Source organism: Sebastes umbrosus, chromosome 17, assembly GCF_015220745.1.
Source record: "Sebastes umbrosus isolate fSebUmb1 chromosome 17, fSebUmb1.pri, whole genome shotgun sequence".
Taxonomy (NCBI): Eukaryota; Metazoa; Chordata; class Actinopteri; order Perciformes; family Sebastidae; genus Sebastes; species Sebastes umbrosus.
Window position 1 is genome coordinate 20,283,854 of NC_051285.1, and position 17,196 is coordinate 20,301,049.

Below are 17,196 nucleotides of genomic sequence, written 5' to 3' on the forward strand. Positions count from 1 at the left end.
CGCAAACCAGTCCAGTTGCAGTTTACATCCATGTTTCTCCAAAATGTCACCATATCATTGTCATAATTAGCACACAAATTCTTGAGTTATGGTCAAAAACATGTTGTTTGAGGTCACAGTGACCTTGACCTTTGACCACCAAAATCAAATCAGTTCATCCTTGAGTCCAAGTGGACATATTAAGAGATTCTTTCCAGACGTTCGTGAGATATTGCGTTCATGAGAATGGTCCGGATGGACGGACGGACAACTCAAAAACATAATGCCTCTGGCTGTAGCTATTGCCGGCACGGAGGCATAAAAATGTTTACTTTTCAATATTACTTAGCTAATATATACTGTGTCAGAGAAACATTTATTGACAGTGTTCAGTGGTTGTTGTCTGCCGGAATCATTTTACAGTAATTACTAGTTTAAATACAGATAAATACCAGTGTCTGAGTTTGCCCTTTGAGGAAATGCTCTGATATATATGCTCGCTTGCATGGACAAGTTTTTGACAGATAGAGGATGATCTGATTTACATCAGTAATATGTGAAGGTCTCTAAGTGCATTAAATAGTAATGATGTCTGTGCTGTGATGGAATCGTTTTGTAAGCAACACACGAATACAGACACATAGAAACGTACTGTAAGCGATCAATATCAAAGGCACTTTGTGATCAATGTTGGAATTAATTGGGAGTGTCACGAGGACCAGAGTGCTAAGTTGTCAGATGCTGTTTAACAGCCGCTGAGCTGGTGTCTGCTTTGAGTCTAACTGGCTGCACCGAATGCTGTTTTTTTAACTATGGCTGTGTATATTTCACTTGTCTTTTAGGTTCGTTTTTCTACACTTGAACTCTGTTTGAGCTGCTGGGATGTCAGCTTTGGTTTCTCTTTTTCTGTGTATGTCTCATTTAGTTTTTTTTTCCATTACTTAATTCAGTGTTTCATCACTGATCAATGTTTATCACTGTTTTATCTTGACAATTGGACAATTGCCTAACCACTTTTTCCTGTTAACAGTGGACCCCTGAGGTTTCCTGGGTGTAAAAAAAAAAAAGCCTTGAAATGCTGCCCACAATTTACGCCTCTTGGATCCAGCCTGCCTGGTCTGGGCTCCATTTATTTATAGGAGTGTTTCAGCGGGGGTTGTATACAGTGAGAAAAAAGCCTTTGATCTTAAATTGAGGATGCTTTCCACATCTTAGTACGGAAGGACACCAGTCAATATTTGGCCTGGGGTTATTTAATTTGGACAAGGAGTTTGATTCATACATTAAAAAATTCCAATTACCCTGTCAAGAGTTGAGCGAGCCCAGAGGAGGCTGTTTTAATCATACAGCTTTATCAAACTCTTTAAATTGAGTTTAACATGGACAGGATCATACATTCTGCCTGGGGGAAGGTGACATCCCTTAATTTGTCCTAAACAGTAAACATTTGAAAAATCCATGTTTAACTAGAATTACTCACACGGAATAAATACTGATCGCTCCTTTCCCTTTCAGTTGCTTCTCTCTCTTTTTTGTCACATCGAAGATCAGAAACTTTTTAGGGAGTCTTTTACAGAACACAGTTAAGTCAGTCAGAGTTGGGGGTGTTGAGAGAAAGCCGTTTTTTATTATGACATCATGCTAAGTGCTGCGCGACATTCACGTTTTTTGCTTTAATTTGAATGGCCAGGATCATTTATATTTAATAGTTACTAACAACCTTTTACACTAATGTTCAGGTTTCTCCCTGGGTTTTTAGAGGGCTATGGTGTTGTACAGCCTTGGGGTATAAAGAGTGGGGGGATTTGGAGGTCCTCCCCCAAGGAAATTTTAAGTTTTTTGACTTACATAATTCTGGACCATTATTATTACTATAGATTATGCCCAAAACAATCAAAGACAAGTTTTTCTCATTATTTACACTATAACAGAGCCTTTAAAGGAATAATGTGTAACATTTCAGGGGATCTATTAGCAGAAATGGAATATAATATTCATAACTATGTTTTCATTAGTGTATAATCACCTGGAACTAAGCATCGTTGCGTTTTTGTTATCTTAGAATGAGCCCTTCATATCTACATATGTGTCACCAAATCCTACACACTGCCCCTTTACGATTCAGAAAACTGAACATCGTTTTCTCAGTGCGTAACATTAGTAAACAACCAGTTCCGCCCCGGCATTCTAACAGAATGACTAGTAGATTATTTCCTCTCTTCAGCGATATTATGTCCTGCTTTTGTAAGATGTGAACATTTTATTGATAATTGACCTCGTTCTCACCCCCCTCCCTCGATGCTCTCCACGTTGTTTTTACGCAGCGCAAAAACTGCAATGGCAGGGAAAACCCTGATTTTAGAAAAGCCAACTTGAACATTAACATACTGTATTTCAAAGCAGCCACAGCAACTACACAGTCAACAACACGGAGCTAATGAATGAGAACTGAGAGGAGAGGAAGAGGAGGTGAGGCGGAGCATGGACGACCCATAACCAGGTTACTATAGTTTAGAATAATGCAGGACAGTGAGGATACAGACATTTCATGCAGAAGACAAGCGAGGATCTACCGATGCACATTCACCCTGCGGAGGTTGATATGAGGTATAAAAAATATTTTAATAATATATTTTTAATTTCGATTGCTATTAAACAATAGGCATACAGAAAAAGCAGGGGGTGCTGCAGCATCCTCAGCACCCCACACCGATGACAGAACATGAAGGATGGATGAATACCAATTCACGTATGCTACACCGAAAAACAATCATGTACATTGTTGGTCTTCACATTCATATCAATCAGTTGTTGAAAGAAAGAGCCATTATACTCCTAAATTATTCCATTTAAAAAAAAAAAAAGCAGACAAAAATTCCCACATTTGTATGCTGCTCATGTTCCCCAACATTGATGAATAGGTGCTATTCCATTTCTTCTGTCAAACAATGTTGTGGTCAGGTGTAAATCTAGCCTGCGTCTGTTCTGCAGGTGGTCACAGCTGGACCTCCTGTCTCGCCATTCCTGAATCTATTTCGCAGAGATATTACAGAGATCTGAGCTGCTGTCAGATATTTCCCATTCCGTCTTATCAGTGGAGGGAATGATGTCTGGCACGGCAAACAAAGTATGTGCAAAGTCCTTAAATAAAGCATGAAATTGACGGGATGCCTGTCTAAGTGAGGCGCCGCGCACACAGCCACGGGCCCTGTTGCAGCAGCAGACAGGTACAGCTGCTGCTCACCTCCAGACTGCACGCCTTCCCATTTGGACTCCCATTAGAAGCGCCCGGCCGCTCTGAGTCGACACTTTTAATGCAGAAAATGACTTCACTCATTTTCCATTATAAGAACCACGTTTTTAAAATCTGCCTACACAAAGAGCCGCCGCTTATTTCTCTGCTTCTTCTCCACAGATGAATTTGCATACATTGCGGCCGCGGGAAGACGGAGAACTTCCCCATCCATTTTAGACATTTGGTCATGGTAGTGTTCAAGTGCGGGATAAAAAAGGAGTAAGCAATTTACTTCACTATACGTCAGCTTTCAAAAGCTTGTTGAGAAATCCGGACACGTAACATGCTTATAACCCTGCAGATTATTTGATGACTGACTTGTATATTGATGAGTGTTTGCAAGCGTGATTGTGTGTGCGTGTCTGACTGTGCTGGAGAGTGCATGACAGAAATCAGCTGCAATATTGATATTTTAAGGAAAGCCTTTAACTCACCAGGGAACTGGTAGCTGTAGCTGGGTGCGAATCCAGTGTATCCGCGGCCATATGTTGCCACAATATTAGGGTAACCTTTGATAGAGAGAAAAGAGATTAAAAAGAGATGAGTACGATTACATACAGATGTGACACACACACACACACACATATATATATATATCCACTTTGAGAGGGAAACAAATCTCGAAAGGTTGGCTTTAAAACTCCTGGGGATCCACGCTACTAAAGTGTTCTCATTTTGCCAAGCAAATTCTTATGTTACTTAATACCCTGAAAAATAAAACTACAATAATCCACATTAAATATGAGCCTGAAATAGTTAGGATTAAGTATTACTTTTTTGGACATTTCACATATAAAGTCTTGTGCGTATTATGTGTTACCCTATTTTGCTTTGTTTGAAAAAACGGCAATAAGCAAGAAGTGATTTGTTTTTATGCTTTTAAGCCTAATAAAGAGGCGGCATGTACTGTATTTATAGCTCATAATGTTGATGGTAGACATTCATTGTGTGTGCAGTTTGACAACAGGCACCACCCTCAATCGATGGTCAACTGTCACAATTACATTAACCTCTAATCTTGATCACGCTGCTCTTGTTTTTCCTACAGGACATATTTTACACTAAGCAAAGTTACCCTTCATGGATCAATAATCTGTTTAATTATATTAGATTTTAATACACTTAAGGTGCCGCAACATAAGCCTCAGAGCAGCTAATAGACAGGTCTTTTTTTTTTTTTTTTTTTACTGATCCCCATCATTCATTGGGGATAGATCTTCATTAGGGTTGGGAATCAAGAACGGGAGCCAAATTTTGTGCTGGTTTAAACCACGAACTGTATATAAAGATGGACGACATGACAGCTCCCCAAAAGTGAAGCCAAAACATCTTGATCGCCCCCTGGTGGCTGGCTGCAGTATAGGTCTTAAAGCCCGCCCCCTCCATGTTATCAGATTGGATATGGGTTAAACTAAAAAGTCAAAGTTCACGTGAAATAAATATAGTTATATAACAGTGGTTTCTGTCATTTTAGGAAGGCCTCATCACGCTGATGTATGTTCAAGTTAGGGCTGTCCCGAATACCATTTTTTGGGCTTTCACGCTTCGGTGAGAAATATTTGAAGGTATTGGAAGCTTTGCAATGCAACGCTGCCGGCAGGCTGACATTTCAGTGCCCGGAACAGGCACTACTGTACACACACGCACCTTTACACACAACAACAGCGATATCCGTCTGAGAATAACTAATAATAATTAATGTTGAATATGAATAATGAATAATGTTGTGGGATTATTCCTTATTTAAAGGGCTATTTTGTGATTTATACATTATTATTACATGATTAACTATATATGTATTACATTTAAAACAAAACTTTCGAATAGTGATTTGGAAGTTGAATATAGAAAAAAAATTGGTTTAGTTATTTGATGATATAAAAAGGGGGTAAGACGCCATTGACAGCTGCTCTGAGTGAAGTAGTCGTGGAAACATGTAACTTTAATTTTCCTTAACAGTCACGAGTCTGTGTAATAGAACATGTGTCAATTTGATCATAAATGTATTTATAGAGATATTATGGTTAGTTGTGTCTTCCTAGCCAAACAGCTACCTTTTGTGCAGTTGTAGGAAGTGGATACATGTCGTCTATCTATATATACAGTCTATGGTTTAAACCTAAAGCATTGATAACCTCCTGAACAAACAGCAGTCCTCTTGGTTCCCAACTGTCTGATTCATTGTCATTTTTTTTATTCAACCACAAGTTCTCAGACATTTTTATAGCTCCGTGTAATAACACTTTATAGCAGGTGCCTTGAAATGACGTCGGCGCCTGTTTATGTTCTGTGTGTCTGTGCGTAGCAGAAAGGTTCAGGTGTTAATATGCAGTTTGAGAAAAAGATGCTGTGGGCAAGGAAGTGATAGCTGCTCCTCATTTACACCTCCAGCGTGACATTCATTTATGTGCTGCTATATTGTTTTACTGGTTCACACAAGGTTTAACCATTCATTAAATCTGAATGTAAAACTAACTCGTTATCTATAGTTAGTCCATATTTATAGTTTATATTTATCTCAAGAGTTATCAGGGCAACCAGCGTGCTATGGAGATGATGAGGATGTGCTAAATGTGTTTAACCAATCAGATTGTTTAATTAGAAATTATCTCTGAGGACAGCAACATCAAGTGAGAGTTTTGAGCACCTTGTTTTTAGCTGCACCACTGTTTGAATTTCTGATAAACAACCATTATAATGCTGCAATGAATGATATAAAAAATACATTAAATCTAATTTAAATCTGTGTATGTGCAAATTGTTGTATACGTATTGGTTGTGTGTGCTGTAGATTTGGTGTTTTCAACAGCTGGTCTGTGCAGTGTCGACAGTGCAGCAGCGTCTCTCATCATTTTCTGCCGTGCATTAAAGCTGAGCATCCTCTCTGTCCATCATCATGCAGTGACTACTGTGCTGCCCTTCTCAATCACACACCCTTGTAAAGCAACTTTCTTCATTATGTCAACCACTGAAATAACAACGCAATAATAATGCGTTAACACAAATTAGTTTCAACGGCATTAATTTCTTCAACGCATTAACGCAACTTGCAATTTTTTGGTTGTAGTGGGCTCACTTTTAAAGCTAGAGTGAACTAGAATCCATCGGTAGCAACCATGTCATACTAGCTTGTCGCAAAGGACACTAAATAACGCTCCAAATGTATGCTAAATTTTGGCAAGGAAAAACTGTCATGGCCATTTTCAAAGGAGTCCATTGACCTCTGACCTCAAGATATGTGAATGAAAATGGGTTCTATGGGTACCCACGAGTCTCCTCTTTACAGACATGCCCACTCTATGATAATCACATGCAGTTTTGGGGCAAGTCATAGTCAAGTCAGCACACTGACACACTGACAGCTGTTGTTGCCTGTTGGGTTGCAGTTTGCCATGTTATGATTTGAGCATATTTATTAATGCAGTTTCTGGAAAATATTTGTCATTTTTTTTGTGTTGTGAATTGACCAATAATAAATATATACATACATTTGCATAATCAAGCATATTTGCCCACTCCCATGTTGATATTAAATATTTAACAAATCTCCCTTTAAGCTACATTTTAGAAAGGTAAAAAATGTGCAATTAATTTGTGATTAATCATGATTAACTATAAACAATCATGCGTTCAATCACAATTTTTTAGGATTAAATATTTTAATCGATTGACAGCCCTACTATTTATAAAATTAAGGTAAAAATCAACCACAGCCACAGAATAATAAAACTTGCTGAATATGGAAAGTGTGACTACAAACTACCATCTGTAAACCAAAGTCAAAGTCTGTGTGAGGGTACAGGCTTGTTTAGAAGTTGGGCCGTCCCTGGATGGATGGAGAGTTACAAAGAGGACCCAGTGTCATTAGAAAAATTTAAGAGTAGCAGATGTATTGTTCATCTGCTGTCATGATTCTTATTACAACCGCAGACCCACCAGTTAATTAGCTGGACAGTTTTCAGACAGAAGCAGCTGTGGGCAACATATTGAGAGAACGGGGTGCGAGGGGAGCAGGCAGCTAGGAAGCGGGATACAGACAAAGCAAGAAATCTGAGAAGAAGAGTGGGCGGGTGGGTGAGCGAGTGAGCCTGTGTGAGAGGCAGTGAGAATTTGAGCACCATCAAAGGTAATATAAACATAATTAACCCTCTAATTATGGTATATGTCTCAGTCTTTATCGGTTTTCCTCCAGCTATTATCACCTTCAACCATAAGTCTGGACTAAATTACCTAATAAGAGGAAGTCCTTTAGGCCAGGAATGAGTCACTGGAGCCATCCTTGATAACTCTTTCTTCACTGTGTGTAAATTACACCTTAGGAACTGACCTCGGAAACCTCTCTCAGGCTTTCGTGTCCTCAGTTCTTGTTAGATACAGCATGTACCAGCCTCATAAATTGGCTGTAGTCACATCTGAATTGGAACTTTTGCTCCTATAGATACTGCAGACTAACAGAGCTTACAGTAAACACAAATAACCTGTTTGTGACCAAGGACTATATTTAGTATGATAAAGGAAAAATGACACAACATTTGTTCTGATTGGTCAAAAGACTTGAAATTTGGTATGGACATACTCTGGGCAAGTGTCTGACAGTACAACATTTCAAATGTTTAGATCACATGAAATATCACACTTTTATCAATAGTAAAAGCCAGGATTTTTGAAAAAGGAAGAAAAACGCTAACATTGTGTTTATTAAATGTTTTCTATATGAAATATTGTTTTTTTACACTGCATATGTGTGCATATCTTTGATATTCAACTTGTTGTGAGTTCATAGATACCAAATACATGATTGTGCTCCTTATGGTTTCTGAGATACAGCCATTTTCTTATCATACTATATCTAGTATTTGGTCACATATAGCATGATAAAAAAAACTCTCTTTTCAGACAAACGGTTTGGAAAGTGTCGTCACATTTGTGCTTAGGCAAGCCCAGAGAACACTTCCAAAGGAAATTAAAAAAATTAGGTTGCAGGCAAAAATTGATAAAATGAGATATTTCAAAATACTACAATTAACTCTACAATGCACGTACTGTATTGCATGTAGTCTGTGAGCCGGTAGGGTTGGTCTGTATCATCTGTGGGGAATAATGCTAGTAGTGATTTTAGGCAAGGTATACATCCCTAGAGTTAGAAAATATGTGATAGCATTGCAATCAGTGGTAGCTTTATGTGTGCTGTCATACATTTTACAAAACTGCCCTAAAACAAACATTTCTGAAAAGTGGCCAATATAAAGTACGACATATGTATTGAACCTAGTGGTATTTTGTCAGCAGCGATCCCTCAACATTGAAATTTGTCACAATGATAGCCGAGTTCAAGCGCTTTTCATCAAACGTTGTTAGAAAATTCTACATTGAAAACTGTGTATTGCTGGCACTCGTAATACAGTGCTAGTGAGAGTGAATCATTGCATTTTTAGAAAAATATTTGTCTGCTGTCTGTCAATAAAAACCCTAGGACACATATAGTCACATGGATTTGTAGATCATTTATTGAGTAATTCAGATAACTAATTACTTTTGGTACAAAGTCCTTATTAACATCAGTACAGCAGAAAATATTACCCCACCACACAAAAGGTTAAAAACTAATTTGGAGAATTTTCTTGAGTTTTATCAATATCATGATATTTTCCATTTTGTTGCTCCTGGATATACTCATAGAATTACAAGAATACGTGTATTACAGCAGTTTTCTAGACAAGATAATTACTTTATCCCTGTACTTTCTCAATTATACAGATTTCTGTGGATTTTATGAACATAATAATGCAAATATGAGGGTATCAAACACCGGTAGCCCAGTTCCCATTAGTGAGGGGGATGCTTTCCAGCTCCCTCACATTATTTTAATCTATGTATTTAAACATAGTATTCATTCTTCAGGTTGCGTACAGACGGAGCGTCAATCGATTAACATATTTAATTAAAGATTAATTGCATGATTGTCCATAGTTAATCGTGATTAATCGTAAATGAATCGCACATTTTTTATCTGTTCAAAATGTACCTTAAAGGGAAATTTGGCAAGTATTTAATACTGCTATCAACATGGGCAAATATGATTGCTTTATGCAAATGTATGTATATATATATTATTTGAAATCAATTAACACAAAACAATGACAAATATTGTCCAGAAACCCTCACAGGTACTGCATTTAGCATAAAAATATATGCACAAATCATAACATGGCAAACTCAAGCCCAACAGGCAACAACAGCTGTCAGTGTGTCAGTGTGCTGACTTGACTATGACTTGCCCAAAACTGCATGTGATTATCATAAAGTGGGCATGTCTGTAAAGGGGAGACTTGTGGGTACCCAAAGAACCTATTTTCATTCACATATCTTGAGGTCAGAGGTCAAGGGACCCCTTTGAAAATGGCCATGACAGTTTTTATTGCCAAAATTTAGCATAAGTTTGGAGCGTTATTTAGCCTCCTTCCCGACATACTTATATGACGTGGTTGGTCCAAATGGATTCCTTAGGTTTTGTAGTTTCATATGATACCACTCTAACTGCGTTAACGCGCAAATTCTGTGTTCTGGCTCACACACTAATTGCAGTTCTGGAGCAAGAATAGAGCTAGACATTTATACATTTTGTCCTCCAAAGATGGCATATATACACTTGTATGCATGTGTCTACAGCATTGAAGGCCTCAAAACGTATTTTGCATGCATGCATAATTCTGTGTGTGAGTATATGCGCGAGTGTATGTAGGCTATGTGCGTGTGTGTGCGGCTGTGAGCATGTGTGTAGATGCTCTGTTCTGTATGCCTCAGAGCCTGTGCCAGCTGGAATCAGAAAGGTTGACCTTGGTCATAAATATCTAATCAGTGTTTGCTGTCCATGAAAAAGTTCAATTTATTCCTGACCCAATGGGAAAATGCCTCTCCCAGACCCTCTCCCCCCTCTCTCTCTCGCAGACAAAAAAGAAATGCAACTCGGAGAGAGGCGGCGAGAGGAACCTTAACCTGGCGTGGATGAAGTAGGACGGAGGCTACACCAGAAATAAATAAATCCTCCATCAGCTGCTGATGAGAAGTCATCACTAGGAAGTTACAGATGGATAGCTTTCACACAACCCCTCATTGTTTGTTTGGTCTGAAGAGAACTGTGATGCGATACAATGAAAAGCTATCACGGGCTGCAAAGTATTGGATATTATGTGTTTGATACTGTCTTACTGTCAAAACAGAATAAATGCCAAACTGAAATTGTTGGCTTAGATACCGCAGCTCCTCATACTCCCTTATTTCAAACATTTTTTGAAAATGGCAAAACCACTTCCCTCGTCTGATGTACTGCATTACAATGGGTTTCACATTACTAACTGAAGAGTTTGTGTGCACTGAGTGTATAGGGAGAGATGGGCTATAAAGAGGAATATGAAAGTGTCGGGAAATGGATTAAGACACATGCTAAGTTAAGCTACTACCTCGTGAAATCTTTAGTATGTGCATACAAACAAGAGAGTGGGAGGAAAGAAGAAAGAAAGAAGTGCGTTTCCTAGCATTTCACTAAATGAAGCCTGCCATTGTGTCTGGCCCGGTGGCGGCCTCTTAGTGCTCTTATTTGCCTTATTAATATGCATGCTAATGTACCTATTTTATGGCTCAACAGTTCTGATTCACTTTAAAATCAATTATCCATCTGGTACACCCATACCTCGCCCGGGCTCAAATGTGTATTAATTTCAGCAAACATACATCGGGCACAACACAATAAAGATAAATGCCTCGATTAGAGGCAGTAAACAAAGGCGCTGGGGATGGCTTTAATGAGATCTGGCACAAAAGGAGCTTACACTTTCTTAAATAATGAGCCTAGGGTCCCCTTTTTTTTCTAAATGCAAATTATATAAAGGAATGTTTCGCTGTCCTTGTTCCAATTTCATTTAGATAAGAGTGTCTCCAAACAAGTTGGCTGTTAATATTCTCACATGAAGCACATCGCTGCCTTTTCTGCCCGCCGTCTCCCAGTGGAGGGGAAGAGTGCTGTCCTCTTCACAGACACATTAGTCTGTAATAAGTTCTGAAAAGTTCACTGTGCTCGCTTGTTAAATACTTCTAGCAGATGAGATGGAACTGAACAACTGAGATAGAGCTGACACAAGCACTTGGCCAGTCTTATCTACGCTTTTGCCACAAACAACTGTATAATCAGTCTCATGGCAAGGTCGAACCTGGAATTACCATGACGGCTTATGCGACTGTATATAGATAGATGGATAGATAATTATATGGACACAAAGACAGATGGATAAATAGATAGCTGCTATGGATAATTACTTTACTGCCCCTTCATTTTTCTTGTTTAAAATATGATTCCACCGCTTAATTCACTGTTTCCTGTCACTTTTTTAAAAAAGGAAAATGCAAAACAAGCACCTAACTATGAGTTGCTATCGACCTTCAAAGCCGCTCGCTCTCAACATTACGTTACCTGGTACAGATAAAAATGCATGACTGTGGTTCTGCTTGCACCTACTATACGAGAGGGAGGAGGGGGAGGAGGGCTACTGGCAGGGCGAAACGAGTCTCTTACAATCAGCTGCATGTCTCTTTTGCTTTTGAAGGAAAAAATAAATCTTTCATGTGAGGGCAAATCCATTTGGTCGGGTCGCACATACAAATTATATGCATAGGAAATGAGAACGACAGAGAGACAGACAGAGAGACAGACAGAGAGACAGACCAGTTAGGATAGAGAGATAGATAAATAGTTAGAAAGACGGATCAATAAAGAGACAGATAAAGAGACGGATAAATAGTAAGAGAGAAAGATCAATATAGATAGATAGATAGGTAGATAGGTAGATAGGTAGATAGTTAGATAGTTAGATAGGTAGATAGGTAGATCGGTAGAGAGGGATAAATAGATACTGTAGATACATAAAGAGACAGATAAAGAGAGATAAATAGTAAGAGAGACAGATCAATATATATATATATATATATATATATATATATATAGAGTGAGAGATAGATAGATAGATAGATAGATAGATAGGTAGATAGAGAGACAGATAAATATAGACAGATAAATAGATAGGTAGACAGAGAGACAGATAAATAGATACGTAGACAGACAGATAAATAGATTGGTAGATAGAGAGACAGATAACTACATAGGTAGATAGAGAGACATATAAATAGATTGGTAGATAGAGAGACAGATAAATAGATAGGTAGATAGAGAGACAGATAAATAGATAGGTAGATAGAGAGACAAATAAATAGATAGGTAGATAGAGAGATAGATAAATAGATAGGTAGATAGAGAGACAGATAACTAGATAGGTAGATAGAGAGACAGATTAATAGATAGATAGATATACAGATAGTTAAATAGATAGATAGATAGAGAGACAGATAGATAGAGAGAAAAATAGGTAGGTAGGAGACAGTGGGCGGGTGGGGAGGGAGGGAGCGAGGGAGAGAGAGAGAGAGTGCAATGGTGTTAAATAAAAAGGGCCACAGGCATGGGCTGGATGGTAATGAAGAGGGGTGGGCCAGCAGCTGAGGTCCCTGTAGATGAGATCTCTCCCTGACATGTGTGTCCCCTTCATTACCCATTAAGGGGGGCACAGTGATGAATCCTTAATATGACATTACACCAATTTTCCTCTTCATTTAGCCTGCTAATGTGCTGGTCTGCTCCTATATGCCCAGGGGCTGCCTGTACCAGACCCGACCAGAAATAGACCACAGTGGCCACTGGTGGCACACCTTGAAGCAGCCTAATTAGGGGCAGCGCCCACCTAATGGGGCTATCACGACGACGAGTTTGCACAAGATGATTTTTTTTTTAAAAGGTAGAAATTGATGACTGAATGGCGTGCATGTCTTACACTTCCTCCGTAACCCCCAACCCACCACTAGGGGTGGTGGAAAGAATCGATACAGCAAAGTATCACGATATTTTGCGGGGCAATATTGTATCGATGCTCAAATGTTAAGTATCGATCTTTTATGATATAAACTATTAACCTCTGAACCTCTGAAAACTCTGAGATAATCAGAGTTAAAACTGTATCTTATTAAATTAAACAGATGAGGACAAACTGCATAATTTGCATTAGAAAAAAATAAATAAATCACAGTATATCTTATTGCAATACTCAGCATATTGCAAAATATTTAAAATTGCAGTATTGTGATAATATTGTACTGTGATAATATCGTATTGTGACTTAAGTATTGTGATAATATCGTAACATGATTTAAGTATTGTGATCAAATCGTATTGTGACTTAAGTATTGTGATAATATCGTATGGTGATAAGATTGTATCGTGAGTTAAGTATCGTGATAATATTGTATCGTGATAATATTGTATCGTGATAATATCGTATCATGATAATATCGTATCGTGATAATATCGTATTGTGACTTAAGTATCGTGATAATATCGTATCGTGATAATATCGTATCGTGATAATATCGTATTGTGACTTAAGTATCGTGATAATATTGTATCGTGATAATATCGTATCGTGACTTAAGTATCGTGATAATATCGTATTGTGTCTTAAGTATCGTGATAATATCGTATCGTGACTTAAGTATCGTGATAATATCGTATTGTGACTTAAGTATCGTGATAATATCGCATAGTAATAATATCGTATTGTGACTTAAGTATCGTGATTATATTGTATTGTGACTTAAGTATCATGTTAATATCGTATCGTGACTTAAGTATTGTGATAATATTGTATCGTTGGGCCTCTGGTGATTCATACCCATAACCACCACCCTCAAAAAACAGCTTACATTTTGTGTTTGTATTTACAAATATGTTATATAAAAGGATGAGTATGTGTGTTATTGTGTAAGCAGATGTGTTTGTGACTCACTCAGCATGCCCATCCCCAGCATGAAGGCATCCATGGTGTAGGGCAGACCCCTGGCTCGCCCTCGTGTACCTGGTGGGAACATCACCTCCTTGGGCTGGGCCTTCTTACATTCTACCTATGTAGACAGACAAACACACACACACACATAGAGACAAAGCATTAGACTGTGTAAGTACACAACCAGACAGATCTGACAGGGCTGTCTCAGCTCTTTAAGGTGGTTTTCTATTTGACTTGCACGGCGCTAGATGTTTTCCATAGAGGGAAAAACAAGACTGAGTCAATCTGAGCACCTCGCATTTTAGAGGGAAAGTCTCTAAGGAAAACTTACAATCATGCTCCTCCTGCATTAAAGCAAAGGTTATTGCTCCAGTGAGCATGTGCCCGATGCCTCGGGGAAATACAAGCTTAATACTTTCCAAGTGTTTCTGAGACATCAAGGTAGGAGAAGCTCTGTTCTGCAGTGCCATTACCACAGGCCCGCTGCTGTGTGGCAGCATGTCCACTTTCTTAGTGAAAGGCAGCTCTTTGTTTAATCCAAACAGAATAATCTCAAAAAGCAATAATCTCTCTTGACAAAATCTCTTTTTCATTTAATTTAAATCTTGCCATGCAGGGTCGTGTGTTTGAAATCTGAAGTTGGTCAAAAAGTGTGTTTGAAAACTCAATATGGTTATTTTTTGTGTGTCTATGATTCTGTTTGTATCTGCTGGGCTGAAGTCCCCAGTGCCCCACCGTCCAATTCCACCCGCAGCACCCATCTCTCTCCTGCATTTCTTTCTCACACATCCAGGTTTGTTCATTTCCCATCTCGCAAGACTGACATCTCCTCCTCCTCCTACATAACACATATCAAATGAGGGATGTGACAGGGGCAGACGAGGAGAAGGGGGAAGATGAGAGCCCTATTTACCACGTATCTATCCCATCTCGACGAATTATAGAGAAGCACGATCGGCTGACAAGGGGTGGCACGGTCTTGTGTCTGTTGGTTGTTTCTTTGGTAGGCTGAGTCTGTTCACCATGCTGCACAATCTATTTGCTCCACTGCCTGCTTGGCATCGGCCTGTCCATCTGTTTGTCTGTTTGCCTCCTGGCTCTTCGGCTGCTTCTCCCTACTGCCTCCACTTAAGCGGGGCTTTCTCGGCTGCTGCGATTCACATGTCATCCCGGCCTGCTGCGCAAGACAGGCTATCGCGCCGGCGCTGTGTACACCTCAACCAAGGTGCAGCCCCGTGTCCATACAAAATAGGCTCGCGACTCTGACAGGCTGGCGGTGCACATATTACTATTCACGCACAAACTCATTCGCACCCACAACGTGCTATTGCGAGTTGAAATAAAACTTCACATCTGCACGAAGTTGCTGTGCTAAATGAATAGCATAACAAGCTCTGTATATCCAGCAGAGAGCTAGAAATGTAAAGAGGGAGCACTAATGAAAAAGGTTTCTATCACAGAGGGAAAGTTGCTGCGTTGCAGAGCTGTGATTTGTTGCTGTTAGCAGCCCTTTTCATTTGAAGCAGACTGGCTAAAGTACACAGTTCCCTCAGCCACTTTGTAGCTGTCACAGCTACTCTGCCCTCCTCGCTCGCCTGGAATGGTTTGACATTGTGCTGAAGAGAGCACGGGCGCTCTTTATCGTCCGGCAATGACCCCCCGGCATGGAAGCAGGAACTGGGTGGGACAAATGGCTCGGTTAGAAAATCTCAGTACACCGCTGAGACTTTCACGTGTTCACATAGCATGGGCGACAAACACAGTCTAGTTCAGAGACGGCGTCTGCTCGGCGTCCTCCGGCAGCCACATTCAACGAGTAGCCAGGGAGCCTGCTGGGAGCGAGACAGACCCGGGTGTGAGTCATGCCTACATGCTCTCAGATCTTTGATATTCAGGGAGAGGGCTCCTCCTTGTCATGGATTTAAACCCAGCCAGGAGCCGTGGATCTGTGGTGGTGTGAGTGTGTGGGTGTTCACCTGCTTCAAACACACAGGAGCGTGTGTGAGGGAGCTTTCAAGAGTGAACTAAGTCAAAGAGAGGAGAACAGACAATTCTGAGCCTGACAATGAAGCACCGCAAAGGTTCAGCAGTCGTGAACACAGGGGTTCAGATTCTTCCACGTGGAAAGTTTCACGGAGTGAACCTTTTGCCACATAAACAGTGGGGAAACATTACATTTGCTATCATTTTTACTGAATGTGCTGAATTGAGGCGTGTGTAACTTGTCTAGGATTTTATGTTATAAAGGCAGCACAATATTCTGTTATGAAAAGTCAGTGAAAGGAAGTGTTTGAGCATCATTGTGCCTTGTAGAGAAAAGGGGGCACCCCTTTAACCTGCCTTGCCTTCACTGCCAGAAAATCGTTTTGTGCACCCAGGAGAGCCTCAAACACACACATACACACTTACATACAGTTTGCAAGACAGCTGACTGTTGAAGTGAATTCCTGCCACACAGTGTTGACAAGGTATGGTTACCTCAAACTGCGTGCTCTCAACATATATATATCGAGATCTTTCCTCCTTTTCCGCTGCACTGACATACTGCAGTTGATAGCTTATCTTTGAGATTTGTGTCACTCTGTAACTCCAGATAAAGTCAGGAGATGGAGGAAAAACAGAAAGCCAAACAGTAGAGTGTATATAAATTCAAAGTTATTTGAAATACTGTTTGTGATTTCATGAACGGCTAATTTACAACAACTGGGAACTCTTTACTGTGTTAGTTTGAGCCATTGGAGCAGTCATTCAGACTGCATTGTGCCACACAAGGCGGTTTAAAAAAGTGGGCCTTGGATCTCGTCCAAGCAACCTGCAACCCAGTTCGTCAGGAGAAAAAAGTAATCCAAACCAACAACAGGAAATGACCCCAAAAACGATGTGTGCTATAAAGAGACAGATGTTGACATACTGTATAGTCAACCCGATCTCACAGTAAGGCGTATAAATAGCACAACATTACAAGTACATTCCACGTTTCATTTATACTCTTTATACTTTATACTATTCAACAAAACTATGGTAATGTCCACAGTTAGG

At 39.6% G+C, this 17,196-nt stretch overlaps 1 protein-coding gene across 14 annotated transcripts in view; it reads right to left on the bottom strand.

The window, feature by feature from the left end:
- LOC119475931 (RNA-binding protein Musashi homolog 2) overlaps positions 1 to 17,196 on the bottom strand; it is a 331,608-nt gene that overhangs the window by 60,247 nt on the left and 254,165 nt on the right. For 13 of the 14 annotated variants that reach the window (XM_037749069.1, XM_037749064.1, XM_037749067.1 and 10 more), the window contains 2 exons: positions 14,158 to 14,272; positions 3,709 to 3,783 (listed from right to left, as the gene is read on the bottom strand). In XM_037749069.1, the coding sequence (XP_037604997.1) occupies positions 3,709 to 3,783; positions 14,158 to 14,272 (190 nt within the window). Of the gene's footprint in view, positions 1 to 2,541; positions 2,568 to 3,708; positions 3,784 to 14,157; positions 14,273 to 17,196 lie in introns of those variants that run through there. The other variant, XM_037749070.1, reaches the window with a different exon arrangement.